Source organism: Thalassophryne amazonica, chromosome 9 (assembly GCF_902500255.1).
Source record: "Thalassophryne amazonica chromosome 9, fThaAma1.1, whole genome shotgun sequence".
Classification (NCBI taxonomy): Eukaryota; Metazoa; Chordata; class Actinopteri; order Batrachoidiformes; family Batrachoididae; genus Thalassophryne; species Thalassophryne amazonica.
The window spans coordinates 73,337,687-73,356,313 of record NC_047111.1 but is presented as its reverse complement, the minus strand read 5'-3'; the positions used below and the strand labels follow the sequence as shown (position 1 = coordinate 73,356,313).

General features: G+C 37.9%; 1 protein-coding gene across 2 annotated transcripts in view; it reads left to right on the top strand.

Annotated features, from left to right (window-relative positions):
• The first annotated feature begins 3,480 nt into the window (after positions 1-3,480).
• Positions 3,481-18,627, top strand: part of ltn1 (listerin E3 ubiquitin protein ligase 1) — a 34,741-nt gene continuing 19,594 nt past the window's right edge. For both annotated transcript variants that reach the window (XR_004562713.1, XM_034178359.1), the window contains exons 1-16: positions 3,481-3,664; positions 3,786-3,992; positions 5,514-5,612; positions 5,974-6,204; positions 6,282-6,334; positions 6,453-6,633; positions 11,286-11,459; positions 12,205-12,395; positions 13,943-14,090; positions 14,179-14,436; positions 14,598-14,900; positions 15,413-15,628; positions 15,745-15,786; positions 15,886-16,075; positions 17,299-17,538; positions 17,619-17,772. Coding sequence is in view for 1 of the 2 variants with exons in the window: in XM_034178359.1 (XP_034034250.1) it covers positions 3,623-3,664; positions 3,786-3,992; positions 5,514-5,612; positions 5,974-6,204; positions 6,282-6,334; positions 6,453-6,633; positions 11,286-11,459; positions 12,205-12,395; positions 13,943-14,090; positions 14,179-14,436; positions 14,598-14,900; positions 15,413-15,628; positions 15,745-15,786; positions 15,886-16,075; positions 17,299-17,538; positions 17,619-17,772 (2,729 nt within the window). In the remaining variant the exon portion in view is untranslated. The remainder of the gene's footprint in view (positions 3,665-3,785; positions 3,993-5,513; positions 5,613-5,973; positions 6,205-6,281; positions 6,335-6,452; positions 6,634-11,285; positions 11,460-12,204; positions 12,396-13,942; positions 14,091-14,178; positions 14,437-14,597; positions 14,901-15,412; positions 15,629-15,744; positions 15,787-15,885; positions 16,076-17,298; positions 17,539-17,618; positions 17,773-18,627) is intronic.

The following is an 18,627-nucleotide window of genomic DNA, read 5'->3' as shown; positions in this document are numbered from 1 at the left end:
AGTAGATGATGCAGTTTCCAACCATTCACTGTATTGACTCACAAATTGTATAAAAGAGTAATTAAAGTTATTGTTGAAAAATACAGTAACTGATTTTTCTTTTACTCAAATGTAAGTAGATGAAGCAGTTTTCAACCATTCACTGTATTGACTCACAAAATTTGTAAAAGAGTAATTAATCATCTTAACAATATACAATCTTGTCAGAAACGTGCTGTAGTTGTTAACTGGAAATTGTACTCAAGTATTGATTCCATGCAAATGTGAAATATGTTATCATACAGCAGTGGAAAGTGACTGTTTTAGTATACGCGTATTGTCCAAGTACTTATGTTTTTGCTTTCCTATAATTAGCATTTAGCTGAAAGAAATAATACATTCAACTGGTATCATTTGAAAATGGCCAAATTTTAAATCTTAAATTTAGCTTCTTTTTAACTGTTAGACATTACAACTTGGTAACATCTGTTTAAAACAAAGAAACAACAAAAAAAAGGCTAGTTTGGTTTTCATGTTCATGACCTGATACAAAAATGCAATCTCACTGTTTACTAATAATTACTGGATGCTCACAGAAAGCTAATTGCAACTATGGTGTTTATAAACATAAAAGAAACTTGGGCATTGTGAAAATGCATTTATATGGAGTGCAAATATTGACGTGTACCGGTACTCACAGACTGTGCACTGACTAGTTTATAAATGTGAAATTTAAGAAGGTTCTGATTCTTCTTCATTCACCTACACTTTATAAATTCACCAACAGAGGGGGCTGATCGACGGGAACATTGGAAACGTTTGTTTCTAAATAGCTGGCAATGTACGGTTGCCTCATTTAGCATAAAACATGCCTTAATTTTGATGTGGACTCTGTAACAATACTTCAAAGTATGGGTTTTGTGAATGTTTCAAAATTTTGCCACAGTGTTTTGAGGTGCCATCACTAATTTGCAGTGCAGATGAAAGGTTTTTGTACAATCTCCAGCCATGTTTTCTCAATTCCAGTTTCACTTTTCCATTTGTGTGTATATATATATATATATATATATATAAATAAATAAATAAATGTATTTCTGTTTTTGGCCATGTAATTGGCATTGTGTTTCTCCCCGCGGTTGTGAGCTTAAATTGCTCACTGGGTGTAGTGTCGCAAAAAGCATTTAGGAGGCAGACAGTTCATTTCAGTTCAACCACTGCTGATAGTAATTTTTGACAATTTATCCACCATCCAACAAGTGGCAGCTATGTTTGTAAGATATTACATAATCAAAACAAAGTTGGTCTTTCAGTCAATTTTGGTACATCAAAGTTGAACAGATACAATAGGGTTTGAGCTTGTAAGTTCTTCTAATGTGATGTTACAAGATGATTGCTAATTTACTATGTACACACGATGGCTGGGATGCACTAAATTACTCATATGTATTTCAACTGTCCAAACATTAAGCTTTTACTAGTGCAGGAAATTTGCCTCACAGCTACCACTCCATCATATTTCAGTTTTTGAAGTGGACCATATAAGTGATCTTATTCCATATGTGAAATTATTACAGCAACCTATATGTTGCAAGAAATAGTTTATTCCCTTCAGCACAAGTTGTGACTGATGGCTGTTTGTATAAAAATGTGCTTCCAGTTATACAACCCACCTTTACACACATGACCTCCACATCGGATGCCACGATTTTGAAAAATGCAGTACCTACAGAATTAGGTGATGCACTAAATAGATAGGCCAGAATTATGTATAGAATTATAATACAATGTCTGTAATTATTTTTCAATTCATGTAATTTGCATATATTAAAGTATTTTTGTGACCCAAATGTGATATTTTTGTGGCTTGAAAATAAGTGATTGTGGTTTTAAGTTCATCTCTAGGTGTGTACAAGATATTGAAATAATGGATTTGTTTCTCAAAAAAAAAAAAAAAAGTTGGTGGGGGTAAGTGATGGTAAGAACACATGGAGCGGTCACATCAGAGAAAAGTTAATTACATTTTGTTCAGTTTGTGATCAATGCACCATGACTTTCTATTTATCTCTTTAACCTTTTGTGGGAGTGTTTTTCCAAGAATGATTTATAATTCCACAAAGCTGGAGGTGGTGTTATTCCTGCTGCCGGTGGTGGAAAACTCAAGTACTATATTTGAGAGCAAATTTGAAGTATGTTTACTTGACTTACGGTCAGGTCTATAAGTAATTGGACAGTGACACATTTTTTCTTATTTTGATTCTGTGCACCACCACAGTGGTGAAACATTCAAGGTGTGCTTATAGCGTGGTGTGTCAGCTTTAATTCAAGGGGTTCAACCAAAATATTACTTTAACCATTTATGAATTATGGCTATTTGTATACATATTACCTCCATTTTCTGAGCCCAGCAGTAATAGGACAAAATAAATATAAGGATTAATCACTTTCACAGCCAGTTTTCTTCAGACAAGTCAGGGGATGATAAATGAACATCCAGTCAATGACTATATCTAGGACTTCATTTACAGCAGTCTTTTACAAATGCAGTATGGTACTGTTTGGAATCTGTCTGAAATGGGTAGTTCACAAAAATTCAGGAAGACCAATGAGGGAAGCCACCAAGGAAGTTCTAGTTTTCTGTTGCCACGATTGGAGACACTGCATAGTGTCGTGACTGCCACCAGTTGCAAAATGAGTGGAATAAAGGCTTTTAAGAAAACATCAAATATAAATTAAAAACTTGAGTTTCCCATGTGTCTTGTGGCAAACAAGCTAAGCTGAAATTTCACATCTTAAGAAAATGCTTTCAACATTACACTATGAAATTACGGTAAAGTGTTGCTGACAAATCTGTGACCTCACTGGGATTTGGGTAAATAGAACTGGCAGGTTTGCTTTCAAAATTTAAAGACAGCAGCCATTGTATGTGAGTAGAGGAATCCACCAGATTGTGACTTTAACAAAGTGTCACTTGAATCAAAACCTGCTTTTATTGCCGATTAGCTGACCATCAAAGGGGTATATTATTTTGTCAACCATTCATTTCTGTGATGAGGTGAACACATTATTCCTTGAATGGGCTAAGGGATGTTTATCATTTTGATGTCAGTGATGCATTTTAAGATAGAAGCCTCTTGAAAATCACTGACTTTTTCTGGGAAAATACATCAACTTTGGCAGTAATCATGTAAACACCTGACCAAGCTATGGGATGATCATATTCGGTATACCAGGATGAACAAGAAGCCTATTGAAGAGATGTTAATTATGGCAGAATATCACACAATCATCTAGTAGGATAAGATAATGTAGTGACCTTTTACACCTCAAAGGTGAACTTCACTGTGACACCATATGGTTGACACTACTCTGTAAAAGCATTTAGTACTGCTATAACGGACTGATGCAGAAGGTGGCAGCAATGCAACAAGGATGCCGGCTGCCGTTTTATGCCATAGAAGAAGAAGAAGAATACGGAAGTGAGCTCAGGTTCGATACGAAGTTCGATGTTTGGCACACGTATCGGAGTTTGTCCGTATGAGATGCAAGTTGCTATATGCGTGTTTGGGTTTGTTGAAAACTCCAATTTGACTGCTAACGTCAGAAACAGTTATAATAAACATATTTTAAGGATTACTATACACACATGGGGGGTAAAAATAAACAGCGAACAAAAGGAAATGTTCGGGTAAGTTCCTTTTCTACCTAGACCTAGTTATGAAACCGAAGCTCATGCTAATGCTAACACAAGGCAAACCACTTTGTATTTGCTGCTAAACTGTAATCCAGCCGTTCTGTCTCGCTTTTAGCCGTCCAGCAGCGGCAGGGCTGCTGAGGTGCTGACCCGGGAGAGCGGGGTTATTCCAGGCTTTGTGGGTTTCGGCTCGTCAGTGGCTTCGGAGCTGAGCTATGTCCCCGCTGTCCACGGGGTAGAGGAGATCGATAGCTTGGTCGATCCGGATTTTCGTCTGGTACTCAGGAAACTCATAAAGAGGGACGTTGTTACCAGACTGAAGGTCAGTTAAATCTGTTTTAGTGAGAATGAGAGTTGAGGGGGAAATGGGATGACAGACACGTCAAACATTCAGAAAAACATGGGGCGTTCGACGCGTTCCGCCACAGTGACATCTAGTGGCCAAAAAGTGATGTTGCGTTAAGTGAGAACTGAAATATTTCAATCTGGGTTCTGTTTTTAGATGTTTATGGGTTAAACTTTTTATTTAAAAGAAAAAGATTTTAATCAGTCTAGTGTTGATGTTCTAAATAGACGAGTGACACTCATCTGCAATCGACATGTAATGATTTGGTGCAGAGCAGCACTGCCAAAACAGAAAAAAGGGTAATCAAGATATAAACTGTGTAACCTTTTGACTTTTTAAAAAGTTTCTTTACATTTACTGAAGTAAGCATGCATGCATGCGTGCACCTCCATGGTGATCTCCATGCAACCACCCACCTATTCAATGGTTTTGCTATGAGTGAAGGTTTACCCCCAGAACATCTAAAAAAAATAAGGTTGAAAATGCCAGATTTAACCTCGAAAGCATTCTGGATGTAGTGTGTAAATACATTTTGCACATCTGTATTTAATGTTTTGGATTATGTTATGTATCTTATTTTATATTTGTGTAGGAAGAGAGCCTGCATTATGATTTGTAGGCATGATTGTGTACATTATGTAATTATTTGCGCTAAATATTGTTTTTAAGAAAAAGAAGGGGGGGGGGGGTTATTGGCAGAGTGGAAGGTTCACCACCCCTGCGCATTCTCCATGTAATGTGGAGTTGCGTCAGGAACAGCATCCGGTGTAAAACTAGTGCAAAATCAACCTGAAGAGTGCAGACCCACCACAGATCTGCTGTAGCGAGACAGAGTAAAACAACTGAGAAGCCAAAGGGATGTACTTTATTGTTTTTAAGAAAAACAATTTGTTTGTTTGTGCAAAGTCCAAGATGGTTTCACCTCTCACACAAAATCTCTCCTTTGGAGAAATATTCTTAACAGAATGTTCCCTCCTTCCTTCATTAATTTGGTTTTATCAACAGACTATTCCAAAAATGCTATATCAAAATTGAATTTGGTAAGTAATGCAGAAGTTCAAATGTGAAAGAAAAAAACTATAGATCAGATAGGCTTGGATGCAGAAAGTAACAAGACTTGATACAGGACAGACAGATAATTTAGCGAAGACTTCACAAATATCTGAGGTTTGGAAGGGTATTTAAATATTTTTGAAAGTGAGTTGTGTGACATCACAATCAGCCACAGTGCAAGGAATCCACAAATGAATCGTTTAATTAGTTGCTGATTGTTACCGAACTGTTGTTTGTGTCTCAAAATACTCAAATACTGCTTCATTCACTTCCATCACCTGGAACGTTTCAAAGCAGTTGGTGATGTATTAAACCATTTAACATGGACCTTTGCAAAACAGGTGTTGCAAAGGTTTTGGGATGTAGCAGAACTTTTGATTTTTGTCATCAGTCAAGAAAGTCTTCATGATCGAGCTATGTGTTCTGATGATGCTATTTGTTCAGGCTTTGCAGGACTTTGGGTCCATGTGCCAGGAACGGGATGCAGAAGAAGTTAAAGGGGTTCTGCCCTACTGGCCAAGGATTTACTGCAAGATAGCAGTGGTGAGATCAATGTTTCTTTTAAATCACAATTTTCAGATATGTAGGTATATGTGTGTATACGTATATAAACAGAGTATATTAACAATTCTTTGAAATCATAAATTTAGATTTTTTTTTTAATGGTTTTTGAAGAATTCACAGCCTTTGATGGTTCCCTTAAATATATTTTGATTTTGCTGAAATTTGTAAAGTAGTAATTTCTTGGGTAGTGTAACAACATAAACCTAAGGTACAAGGTGATTTTCAAAACGTTTTGGGAAAAAAAGGGGAAAAATGATGCACCCTAGTGATTGTCCATGTTTGAGGTGTGCTTGCATTCAAAGAGTAAATAGTCTTCATCAGTAACAAGTGTGTCTGACAGGATCATGATCGCCGTGTTCGGGAGGTCACCCAGCAGGCCTTTGAGCAGCTGGTACTGAAAGTCCATCGCAGCTTGGCTCCTTTTCTGAGAAGTTTGATGGGCCATTGGATGCTAGCCCAGTGTGACACGTACTCACCCGCAGCCTCTGCCGCCTGTCAGGCGTTCCAGGCTGCCTTCTCACCCCTTAAACAGCCTGAGGCCCTCAGCTTTTGCAAGGATGAAATCCTTAATGTGAGTAGCAGTGGTGAACTCAGAGGTCATCCGGATTTGCTCTGTACTTACTTCTTGTAATTGTTGTTCAATTGCAGGTACTTCAGGAGATTTTAATAAAGGAAACTGCTGACACACTGAGTGATCCACAGTAAGCAAACACTTTGGCTCATTATACTGTATTTGCTGGTTCCTTGACTCACTGTTTTGACACAGTGCTAATGTATGATATCCTGATTCAGTCTTTGACACTTCTGTTTGTCCTGTAGAACAGTGGCAGTAGAGGATAGAGAGGCCAAATATGTGCGCATGGTGACCAGCTCACTCTTGGGAATAAAAAAACTGCTGTCCTTGCTGCCAGAGAATGAGAGAACAACCTTAAAGCAAAAACTAACTCATCTTATTTCACTGGGGAAGTTCTGGAAGTACAGCAAACACAAGACACCTCAGGTAGTGGCATAGAATGGGATTAGTCTGTCAAATTTTTATTCCAGCGCTGGCTGTAAAGCCAGAAAGGGTGTACAGCAAGTACAAAACTGTTATAAAAGCTTTCCGTTTTAATTAGGTCAAATTGGGAAAGTGTCTTCTATGAGGTATGATAATGCGTTTTAAAAATAAAAAAACAACTCTCAGCTTGACAAAACAGCCCCCCCCCCCCCCCCCCCCCAAAAAAAAAAATCCTAAATATAAAATAATTGAGAATGGCTACACATTAAAGACAAAACTGTGTGTATCTTGTTTGAGTCATATTTATATTAATTCAATTTCAATTCAATTTATTTATATAGCACCAAATCACAACAAACAGTTGCCCCAAGGCGCCTTATATTGTAAGGCAAGGCCATATAATAATTACGGAAAAACCCCAACGGTCAAAACGACCCCCTGTGAGCAAGCACTTGGCAACAGTGGGAAGGAAAGGAAAGGAATGTAAAATACTGTAAATGTAAGAAAATGTAATACTGTATTTTCAAGAGTATAAGTCATGTAGTTATTTATTTATTTGGTTTTCTAGTTTCAGAGGTCCTGCAACTTAAAGTGCCCTGACACTTGCGCGACTTTGATCCGCGCACTTGCATGCACATTGTCGAGACAATCCCACATGCTGTGTTCCCAGCTGGATGCTGTGCTTTGTTCCACTGGCTGCAATGCATTGTGCGCTGGACGCTGCGTATATAAAATAATTATTTTGTAGCAGATTAATCATTTTCTGTCCGAGTTAGCTGTTGAAAACGCCTTTAATCGCTTCTGGAATCACAGAGGAGTGCTCCAGCTGCTGCTTTTGTCGCGCGCACTGAACAAGGTGGAGAAAGCATTTGGAGCCATCTAAAAAGGTAATTATTTGTCATGTTTATATTGTAATAGCTTGGTAAAACAGTTGCATGTTTTTTACTTCTTGTGTGCAGCTGTAAAGGTATGCTTATGATAGATTTAACATTTGTTATAATCGTTCAGATGAGCTGTGCTGACGCAATCACTCACACTGTTCACTTCTTTACTCAACTTGACCAGCTGCATGTGCCATCTCATGCACCATCAACGTGCATTAACACGTAGTGTTGGCAGTAGATCGTGCAACGTTAACAGCCATTTCACGTTTGTTGCACGACTTTGATGCGTGACAGATTTTTTTTTTAACATTTCAAAGTTTTCTTTGTGCACTTGCAAGTGGGGGCACCCATCTCACATTCAGGCTACACCGGTTCACAGTGAGTTTACTCATCAGTACAACACACTGCGTACGGGTGCGTGAATCAAAGTCATGGAAATGTCCAGTGTGACTTACAGTGCATCTGGAAAATATTCACAGGGCCTCACTTTTTCCACATTTTGTTATGTTACAACTTTATTCCAAAATGGAGGAAATCATTTTTTTCTGCTCAGAATTCTACTCACAACACCCCATAACATGAAAAATGTTTTGAAATTTTTGCAGATTTATTATAAATAAAAAAACTACGAAATTACATGTGCCTTATTTCCATCTGAAAAAAATAAACACCTGCCTAAAATAAGACAGACGTGCATTAAAATGCTTACATTTGGTCGAGTTACTCTTTTCTCTAAGTCCTCTGCGGAGTGGTACCTTAAAATCCTAAAGCCTGATTTATGTTTCTATACCTCTGTAATTCTGTGGCCACGCAATGATGTTGACGTGCGCGTTATCCATTTAAAGTTCTCCATTGAGTTGGTGGGCATCTTATTGCAATTTATCGTAGAAACAGTGGCTTTTTCTGACTCAATTTGGCCATCAATGAGCGCCACATCTTTATACAATCAACGGGATGCACCTGAGCTCAGTTTTGAGCTTTGTGGTAAAGGCTATGAATACTTATGCACATGTGATTTCTTTATATATATATATATATATATATATATATATAAACTTTTTTTCACATTGTCATTATCAGTGGTGGGCACTGTTCAGCTAATCCGATAACCGATAATTATCGAAGCTAATGTTTTTTTTTCTAGTGGACTAGCTTTTCAGATAAGTTTTAAAACCATCATCTGACCAGTTATCTAATTTAGTTCTGACCATTTTCATTCCGCTAACATTTTTTTTCCTGGTAAACTGAGCAAAGTTTAACAGTCAAAAACGTTTGTAAACCCTAAAATCAAACATTTTAGTCCCTGTCGTGTGTAGGTCAGTGGTTTATGGCAGACTGGCTGTCGCTTGCTGATGACATCATTAAGCGCAAGACGTGATTGGCCAGTCGATGCAGGGAGCATTGTGGGTAGTGTAGTTCAGGTTCACTTTAGACGTCACACTTACCGTCTGCTCGACACAAACAAAACAAACTAATTTTAGCATTATTTTATTTTATTTCTTTTGTGGCACGGGATAATTTAATCGCCAAGACTCTGTGGGAGAGAGGAGATCTCACGGCGCAGCTGTGAGGGACTTTTCTTCACCGTTTACACACTGTTTTGGATAATCAGGATGCTTTATGTGGAATATTTTCTTCAGACTTTAACCCCTTAATGCCTGAATTTATATAGCTGTATATAAAAAAAATGTTTTGTGTGTTTTTGCCTTTAAGTAGATGGTAAATAATGTTGAGATTATTAATTTCACTTTTGCACAAAAAATAAATAGTTATTTTGGTAATGACTTTATGTTATAATAATAATAATGGTATGTTGCAAATTTGCGACAACAGGCATACTGGTCAATTTGGTATGTTGCATATTTGAGTCAAATATTGTAGCATATATGCGACAGTAGGCATTAAGGGGTTAATCAATCCCACTGAAACTAACGTAAGAATTTATATTTACTATGTGCCTTTTACTCTGCCAGTCAATGCATTAATGGACATATTTCGGTTGTTTAAGCTGCAGTGTTCAAAGCGTGTGAAAAAAGCAGCAGATTTTAGTTCGTAAATGGCGGTGTATATAATACCAAGATAAACTGTGACTTGTAATACTGTGTTTTACTGCTTTTGAAAGATGATGACAGTGTTTGGGGTTTTATTTTATTTATTTTTTATTCATTCATTTTTTGTGTGTTCTGTGTTTGTGATCCTTGAATTTAGCCAGCAGCCCCTGTGGCGCTTAAAGTGAAACTGCTTTATCAGAAGCCGACAGTGTAATCTGATGTGGCCGCATCCGAATCAATACTAAGTTATCGATTATCTGTAATAAAGTTTTTTTTTTTAAGCAGTTTAACGGTTTAGCATCATAAAAGATAACTTTTCAGTTAGCGGATTAATGGTTACCGAAGCTAACTTTTTAGTTAGCTGTGCCCACCACTGGTCATTATGGGGTATTGTGTGTAGAACTTTTTTGAAAAAAAAAAAAGAATTTCATTCATTTTGGAATAAGGCTGTAAAATAACAAAATGTGGAAAAAGTGAAGCACTGTGACAACTTTACGGATGCACTGTATATATCAGGGGGAAAAAAAATCCAGATTCACCATCATGCAGCTCCGTTAATGGTTTATAAATATAAACTGTGACTTGTAATACTGCGATTTACTGCTTTTGATAAAGGTGATGACCTTGTTTGGGATTTTATTTTTTATTTATTTATTTTTAGTGGATTTGTTTTGTGTTTGTGAATGCAGCTCCATTAACAGTTTATAAATATATAATATAGAGATAAACTGTGACTTCTAATACTGCGATTTACTGCTTTTGATAAAGGTGATGATCGTGTTTGGGATTTTATTTTGTGTTTATTTTTCGTGGATTTGTCTTGTGTTTGTGAACGCAGCTCCGTTAGTAGTCGAAAGTGTAGTGCGATGTGGCCGCCACCGACTCAGTGCTAAACGCTAGCGGTAAGTTCCGTTAAATTTTTTAGCGGTTTAGCGTTATAAAAGTTAGCTTTTCAGTTAGCAGATTAATGGTTATCGAAGCTAATTTTTCAGTTAGCTGTGCCCACCACTGCTTTCGGCATGCGTTTAAAACCGTGTCAGGTCACACTTAAAACTTTAATTATATGAGCGTTCATGATTCCTCATGTTGGGCTCCAGAGATAAAATACAATTAGCAGTCATGCTCATTTTAAGCAAACAAATATGAATAAATGTCTTTATCAAACAGCAAAGCGTCGTCTTTTCGAATGACACAAGCAACTTAATGGGCATCTGTTCCTGGGCACTGCTGCAGTGTGCAGCAGAGAAACAGAACGTAAACGATAATGAATAAATGTCTCAGTGAACTGAATTTACCGTTTTGTTGGCCCACTGTCATTCAAAAAACAGTCATTTCACTACATTGAGTGAATATTCATTGGGCCTGTAAAGTATCAGAAAATAGTTTTATAGATGTTCAGTAACATTTCTTAGAATCAAAGTAAGCATTTTCAAAACATTTTTGTCCCACAAAGTCACTTTACATTAATATAAAATGGGGGAAGAAAGAGAATGGAAAGGAACAGCTGCAACAAGTTTGTGTTGGGATTTTATTTTCGTATAATGAGTGATGTAAATAAATAACAGATTAATAAAATACGTTATTCTGTGGAACAACTCATCATTTGTGCACCTAAAATGTTGAATTAAAATGTACATATTTGTAAAGCTGAAACAAATCAGTTGTTTGTTTTTGACCTGCTTTGAGAAAGGCAATTCTGTTAATAAATGTTCCTCCAAAGGTACGCGGAGCATTTTTTGAGCTGGTGTGTGCCTTTTGTGAGTTCACCCCGGGACTGGCCCAGAGTGAAGCAGCACGACTCTGCCCTGCCGTTATCCTCAGCATTGATGACACAGATCCTGTTGTGCTGCCAGCTGTGTGGGAAGCTCTTCTTCATGTTCTTACTGTCATCCCTGTGAGCTTAAGTTGGTCTCTTTTCAACTACGTGCACACGCATAACTGTATATAGCTATAGTAATTACAATAGACTGAGCCTAGAGTATAATGCTGATGACAGAGTAAGATATCTCTGCATGTGCATCCTCTGGTATGATAAAGCTGCAGTGTGTAGGATTTATGGCTGTTTATTAACAGAAATAGATGATGGCACTCATAACCATCTGATCATTCTTGGATAATTACCTGCAACAATGAATCCATGTGTTTTCATCATTTTGGAATGAGCCCTTCATATCTACATGGAACAAAGCCCCCTCCTGGAGGCCGCCATATTGATGCAGTAGTGCAAAAGGAACAAACTTGCTCTAGCTTTCATATTTTGCAGTGTGGCATAAAACTGAAGAAAAATAAGAGAAATCAGTAGTTGCTCCCCTATAAACTGTCTAGTGGTTACTAGTGCAGGCTAACAAGTTTGAGAACCCTCATTTTTTTTTTCAGTGGATTATTGTATATATTGCTTATCACAAGAGAAGGTGGAAACGTGAAGGGAAACGATATAGTGACCGGCAACAGCATAATGCAGTCTACAACCTCACTACAAGGTGACACAAAATCCTACACACTGTAGCTTTATATTGTTTGTGATTAGTGATAAATGCCACTATAGTTGACTTCACTGCTGTCATCACAGGTAAATGTTATATTTTTATTTGGCAAATCATTTGATTTGATTTTTTTTTTTTTTTTTGCATCTATTCTAGGACTGCTGGACACACGTGAATGTCCAAAAGGGTTTCTTACCTAAACTCTGGTCTTTGCTCAAAGAAGGCGGCAAGGGAATGGCAAAAGTGCTTCATCCGAATTTAATGCCACTCCTCAGCAAACTGCCCCATTTGGTCATTGATCCAGCATTGGAGTTCTACAGCGCATTCTTCACTGCACTGATACAGGGGTAAATTAGATTGTTTGTGCAAATGTGGCTCTAAGTGTGTGAGGAGTTGCAGATACAGTAGTGTTCAGAATAATAGTAGTGCTATGTGACAAAAAAAGATTAATCCAGGTTTTGAGTATATTTCTTATTGTTACATGGGAAACAAGATACCAGTAGATTCAGTAGATTTTCACAAATCCAACAAGACCAAGCATTCATGATACGCACACTCTTAAGGCTATGAAATTGGGCTATTAGTAAAAAAAAAAAAGTAGAAAAGGGGGTGTTCACAATAATACTAGTGTGGCATTCAGTCAGTGAGTTTGTCAATTTTGTGGAACAAACAGGTGTGAATCAGGTGTCCCCTATTTAAGGATGAAGCCAGCACCTGTTGAACATGCTTTTCTCTTTGAAAGCCTGAGGAAAATGGGACGTTCAAGACATTGTTCAGAAGAACAGCGTAGTTTGATTAAAATTGTTGATTGGAGAGGGGAAAAGTTATACGCAGGTGCCACAAATTATAGGCTGTTCATCTACAATGATCTCCAATGCATTAAAATGGACAAAAAAAAAAAAAAAAAAAACACGTGGAAGAAAACGGAAAACAACCATCAAAATGGATAGAAGAATAACCAGAATGGCAAAGGCTCACCCATTGATCAGCTCCAGGATGATCAAAGACAGTCTGGAGTTACCTGTAAGTGCTGTGACAGTAAGAAGACGCCTGTGTGAAGCTAATTTATTTGCAAGAATCCCCCGCAATGTCCCTCTGTTAAATAAAAGATGTGCAGAAGAGGTTACAATTTGCCAAAGAACACATCAACTGGCCTAAAGAGAAATGGAGGAATATTTGTGGACTGATGAGAGTAAAATTGTTCTTTTTGGGTCCAAGGGCCGCAGACAGTTTGTGAGACGACTCCCAAACTCTGAATTCAAGCCACAGTTCACAGTGAAGACAGTGAAGCATGGTGGTGCAAGCATCATGATATGGGCATGTTTCTCCTACTATGGTGTTGGGCCTATATATCGCATACCAGGTATCATGGATCAGTTTGGATATGTTAAAATACTTGAAGAGGTCATGTTGCCTTATGCTGAAGAGGACATGCCCTTGAAATGGGTGTTTCAACAAGACAATAACCCCAAGCACACTAGTAAACGAGCAAAATCTTGGTTCCAAACCACCAAAATTAATGCCTCGCAGATGTGAAGAAATCATTAAAAACTGTGGTTATACAACTAAATACTAGTTTAGTGATTCACAGGATTGCTAAAACTGCAGTTTGAAATAATAGTTTTGAGTTTGTAGCATCAACAGCAGATGCTACTATTATTATGAACACCGCCTTTTTTACTTTTTTTACTAATAGCCCAATTTCATAGTCTTAAGAGTGTGCATATCATGAATGCTTGTTCTTGTTGGATTTGTGAGAATCTACTGAATCTACTGGTACCTTGTTTCCCATGTAACAATAAGAAATATACTCAAAACCTGGATTAATCTTTTTAGTCACATAGCACTACTATTATTCTGAAAACTGTAAGTGAGTTTATTTTTTTCTGGTCAGTTTGTCTAGTGAGCGAGCAGTGACAAGTCCATCAGAAAGTGCAGTTATAGTGACCTCTGCTGTTGAGTGCATGAGGTACTGTATATTTAACAATATGGAGGAAGAGGAGGATCAGAAGAAAATACGGGCCATGCTTATTTCACAGCAGGTGAGGCAACACAGTTGCAGATACTTATATTAGTATCAAACACCATTTTCACATAGTTTTAAAATATTTTTGTTTTGTCTTTATGTAGCTGTTACCGCTGTTGGATACAGCTTTTGGAAATTCCTCCCTGCAGAATGGTCCTCTTTTCCTCTTGGTCACTGAAATGCTTGTATCCTGGGAGAAGAGAGCAGGTTTACATTGTGAGGATGAATTGAATGACAACATGGATGTCTTTCAAAAACTTCTGTCAGACTTGTGGGGCGGGCTGGGTGGTATGTTAGTTAGGTACACAGACAGCGATGAAGCAGATCCACGTTGTTTGGAAGGGGTGGCGACCTTGTTGCAGGTGAGCTCATCTCTGTTTCAAGCATAATTGCTACTGAAATCTCCACATAGACATAGTGGATGCACATGATTAGTGTGATTATCACAGTTTTTAATGTTTAAAAATTTGCATAAGTGAGACAAACAGTGATGAATAAGTCATACTTTCTGTTATTCTTCTAGGTGATGCGTTACCCTGAGAGTGCAAACAGGAATCGCTTACAGAAGAAATCTGTTAAGACTGTTTTCTTCAAGCCAGAGAAATTTGAGAAAACTGGAGATGAGGGTGGTGTTGAGAATCTCGCCCAAACAGTGCTGGATCTTGTGGATGACAAGACTGTTTCGCTGAAGACTCACTATTTTGAGGATGCAGTGTGCCAGCTGGCTCAACTCAGCCTTGCACATGTCAATAAGAACAATTCAGAAAAGCATCTTGTTTTTCTCTCCCTTCTCCTGTGCTCTTTCCATACACACAGAGTGTTCACTGTAAGTCTTTATTAATATTTATGGATGTTCATTTCAGTGCAGTATTTCTCTTTTTTTTTTCATAACCCCCCCCCCCCACGGAAAAATAGAAGTTCCTTTGTCTGTCTGTCCATGAGTCTTGTATGTGCCATTTCTCCTAATCCATTTGGTCAATTTCAAAGATGTTTCAAAGAATGGTAGCACACCATGTGAAGATGCATGTGAAGGAAAGTAATTACAGTCCAACATCTTCAGGAGGATATAACTCAACTTTTGATGTTTCTTTTTCACTCATCATATTGTCAGTTGCATGTAGAGAAGTTGACCATTTTTATTTCAGGTATTTCATCACAAAAGATTTACTGCCTTCTCCAAAAATGGACCAGAATTATCTGTAAAAGTTTATATCATGGTGTTTTGTTAATTGATGTATGGACCTTATAAATACATTTATATAATTTATGGTAATTTAAACAACTCATACTTTTTTGATGACTATTAAGTCTTTTCTCCTGAAATGGTGCACTTTACAGACATTGGTAGACCATGACCACATATCAGAAGATGGTGAAAAGAAGGATGAGGCTAAGATGAAAAATCCGGCGACACAGTTCGTCTTGGAGCGGGTTATGGTGTGGCTGGTGGAGAAGCAGGGCACAGACACTCACCACCTGGTGGAGATGGTCTTTAGTTCGCTCTGTTGCTGTAGCCAGCAGGAGACCACCCGCATCCTCAACCACATCACTGCGGTAACACAAGATCTCATGCCGGATGTGCTGTTTGATAACTCCCTTTTTAGTTTTAAAGTCAGCTCTTATTCTCCTCTTTCCTTTCTGACATTTGTACTCTTTCTTTTTTCTTTTAGATGGGTTTACAGTGGGGTGTTATCCTGCAAATCGTACAGAGGGTAAGCATTATTTACCTTGTTAATGTTTGAAGAGTTTTCCGATCATGTTAAGCATACTGAAAAATCAGATTTGCATTCTAAATGCACAACTACTGACAGGCATGTGCAGATCCTGAGACCCTTAAACGCAGTGGGGATTGGCTGAGAGGTTCTGTGCTCGGTGAGCAGCTCCTAGGTTTGACTGAAGATCTGTGCAGTGTGGGGCACTGCATCTCCGGTTCCACAGCTTCTAAGAGCAACCACGGCTGGACTCTTATCAGCCTGGTCCTGTCTCAACACTACAACAATAGTAAGCACAAAACCTTCTCATGGAGACCCACACATGCCAACACAGATTTTCTGTCATTGTTGAGGAAAGCACCTTTTGTTTTTGATGGACTCCTCAGAGATAACATTTTTACCCAAGGCCATCACAATATGGCCATTGGATATTGCATAGGCTTTGTGTTCATCTGTCCATCTGTGCTCATCATAAGTTCAACCCTATTTCTGCCAGCGTCTTCAAATTGACAGGGAACATTCTTGGGACACATACCTTGGACAAGTTCAAAGATGGCTAACCTTGACCTATTTTAAGAGGTCAAAAGGTCACATTCTCTTTCCTATTTTTATGCTATGAATTATGCAAATCAGTTTTTTGGGGGTGGGGGGGTTGGGGTGACAGCCAGTCAAGGTAGAGAGGCACTGTGACATCGCTGGCTGGTCTCTCTCTGGCTGCTAATTCAGCATGGTGGAATCTGCTCTGAAACCACTGTGTTTCTCTGTAAAACTAACATGTTTCTCATATATTATGTAAAAGCAAGCAAGAAATAAACACTTATAAAAGCTTTGTTTGAGGCAGCCTTGTTGTGATTTGGCATTATAGAAACGGAATAAATTAAATTATGAAACTGAAAACACGTTTTGTAACTTGATAACACCTCTGGAGTGATTTACAAGACATCTCGTGGACGTCAGCATGCATGCGCAGCACACACGGTCAATGGTAACTTCCACTCTTCAAAAGCTCATGTACGTGCACACGCACCTCCTCCTGCAGACGCCTTTAAAACATAAATATATTTATAATGAATTTATAATTGATTGAGTTTATTCTGCAACATCAATATACACGTACAGAGGTGAATGTATCAATGACACAAGACTAACACAATAAAGCATAAGCGCTTATTCCCATTGTGGTCCTTGTGAAATTATCACGTGACAAAATAGAGGGACTTGATTGAACATATACAAATTGTACATAAGACGGTAGGATCTGAATAATTAATGTAAACAACAATAAATGTGTGTGTGTGTGTGTGTGTATGTATATATATATATATATATATATATATATATATATATACACACACACACACAGTTTTCACTGGGGTACCAATTAAACAACTCCAAATTATAAAGAACACAATGCTCATATGGCTGAGGGTATTTTAGCATTGTGTTTTATTTGGATTCTCCTGTCACCATGCTATGTAATCACCTTTTTTGATCTGATTTCTACTTGTGCAGAGCCTCTGATAGGGGAGGTGTACATGGAGAAGATCCTGGAAACACTGCACACAACGCTGTTGGAGACCAAGACGCTGTCCGATGCAGGCAACATTGAACCACTCATCTCCTTCATTTGTGACGTTGCTTCCACATTTTTCTCATCTGTCCAAGATTGTCTTCTGCTGGCCTCTGCTGAAGAGCTTTTGGTCACTGTCTTCCAGCTAACTGCCCTCAATCAAATACACACAAATCTGTCTGGTAGGTGCTCACACAGGTATCAGGTGAGTTAAGTAACTCATTTCAGTTTAATAACTAATGTGTTTATTCTGCTTCAAAAGATTCCCTTTTAGATAAGCTGAAGTCTCTGTGTGTGGTTGGAGTCCAGGCTTTGGTCCAACACAATAAATATGAAATCAAAGAAGATGGCTTCTTGCACAGAGCTGCAATATGGGTGAAAAACCAACTGCTCACTGTGTCTCTGAACATGAAGAGGTAAAAAATGCTCCAATTCAGAGATAATGTTAAACATTCACACTGCAAAGGCACAAAATCTTAATAATGGCATTTGTGTGATTTCTTGTCAAACGAATGTAGTTACTCCTGATACAAAACAAAAATCACTTAACAAATAACAATCCAGTGAGATATAATGACTTTACATCTGAAAAATCTAAATTAAGAGTGTTGGGATCATCTTGTTTTGAGTCTCATCTGAGAAGAAACAAGCTTTTTTTTTTTACTCACTGTAATATTTTAAGCTGTTGTTACTTGTTGAAGATGTAACACTTCCTAATACTAGTAAAATCAAGCTCTAAATGCATTTCTCAGCTAACTTCAAAACTTTATTTCTAGAGATCATGACTGACTTCATGCTTTGTGCTCTAACATGCACTGTCAACCGTGGGACCTTATATGTTGACAGGTGTGTGCCTTTTGAAATCATGTCTAATCAACTGAATTTACCCAGGTGGACTCCAATTAATCTGTAGAAACATCTCAAGGATGATCAGTGGATACATGATGCACCTGAGCTTAATTTTGAGCTTCATGGCAAAGGCTGTAAATACTTATGTACGTGTGATTTCTTCTGGGTTTTTTTTTTATTAAACTTTTTAATAAAGCAAAAATCTCTGTCAAAAAAAAAAAAAATTCTCACATTGGCATTATGGGGTATTTTGTGTAGAATTTTGAGGAAAAAATGAATTTCATCCATTTTGGAATAAGGCTGTAACATAACACAATGGAAAAAGTGAAGTGCTGTGAATACTTTCTGGATGCACTGTTTGCATACATCTCTCTCTCTCTCTCTCTCTCTCTCTCTCTCTCTCTCTCTCTCTCTCTCTCTCT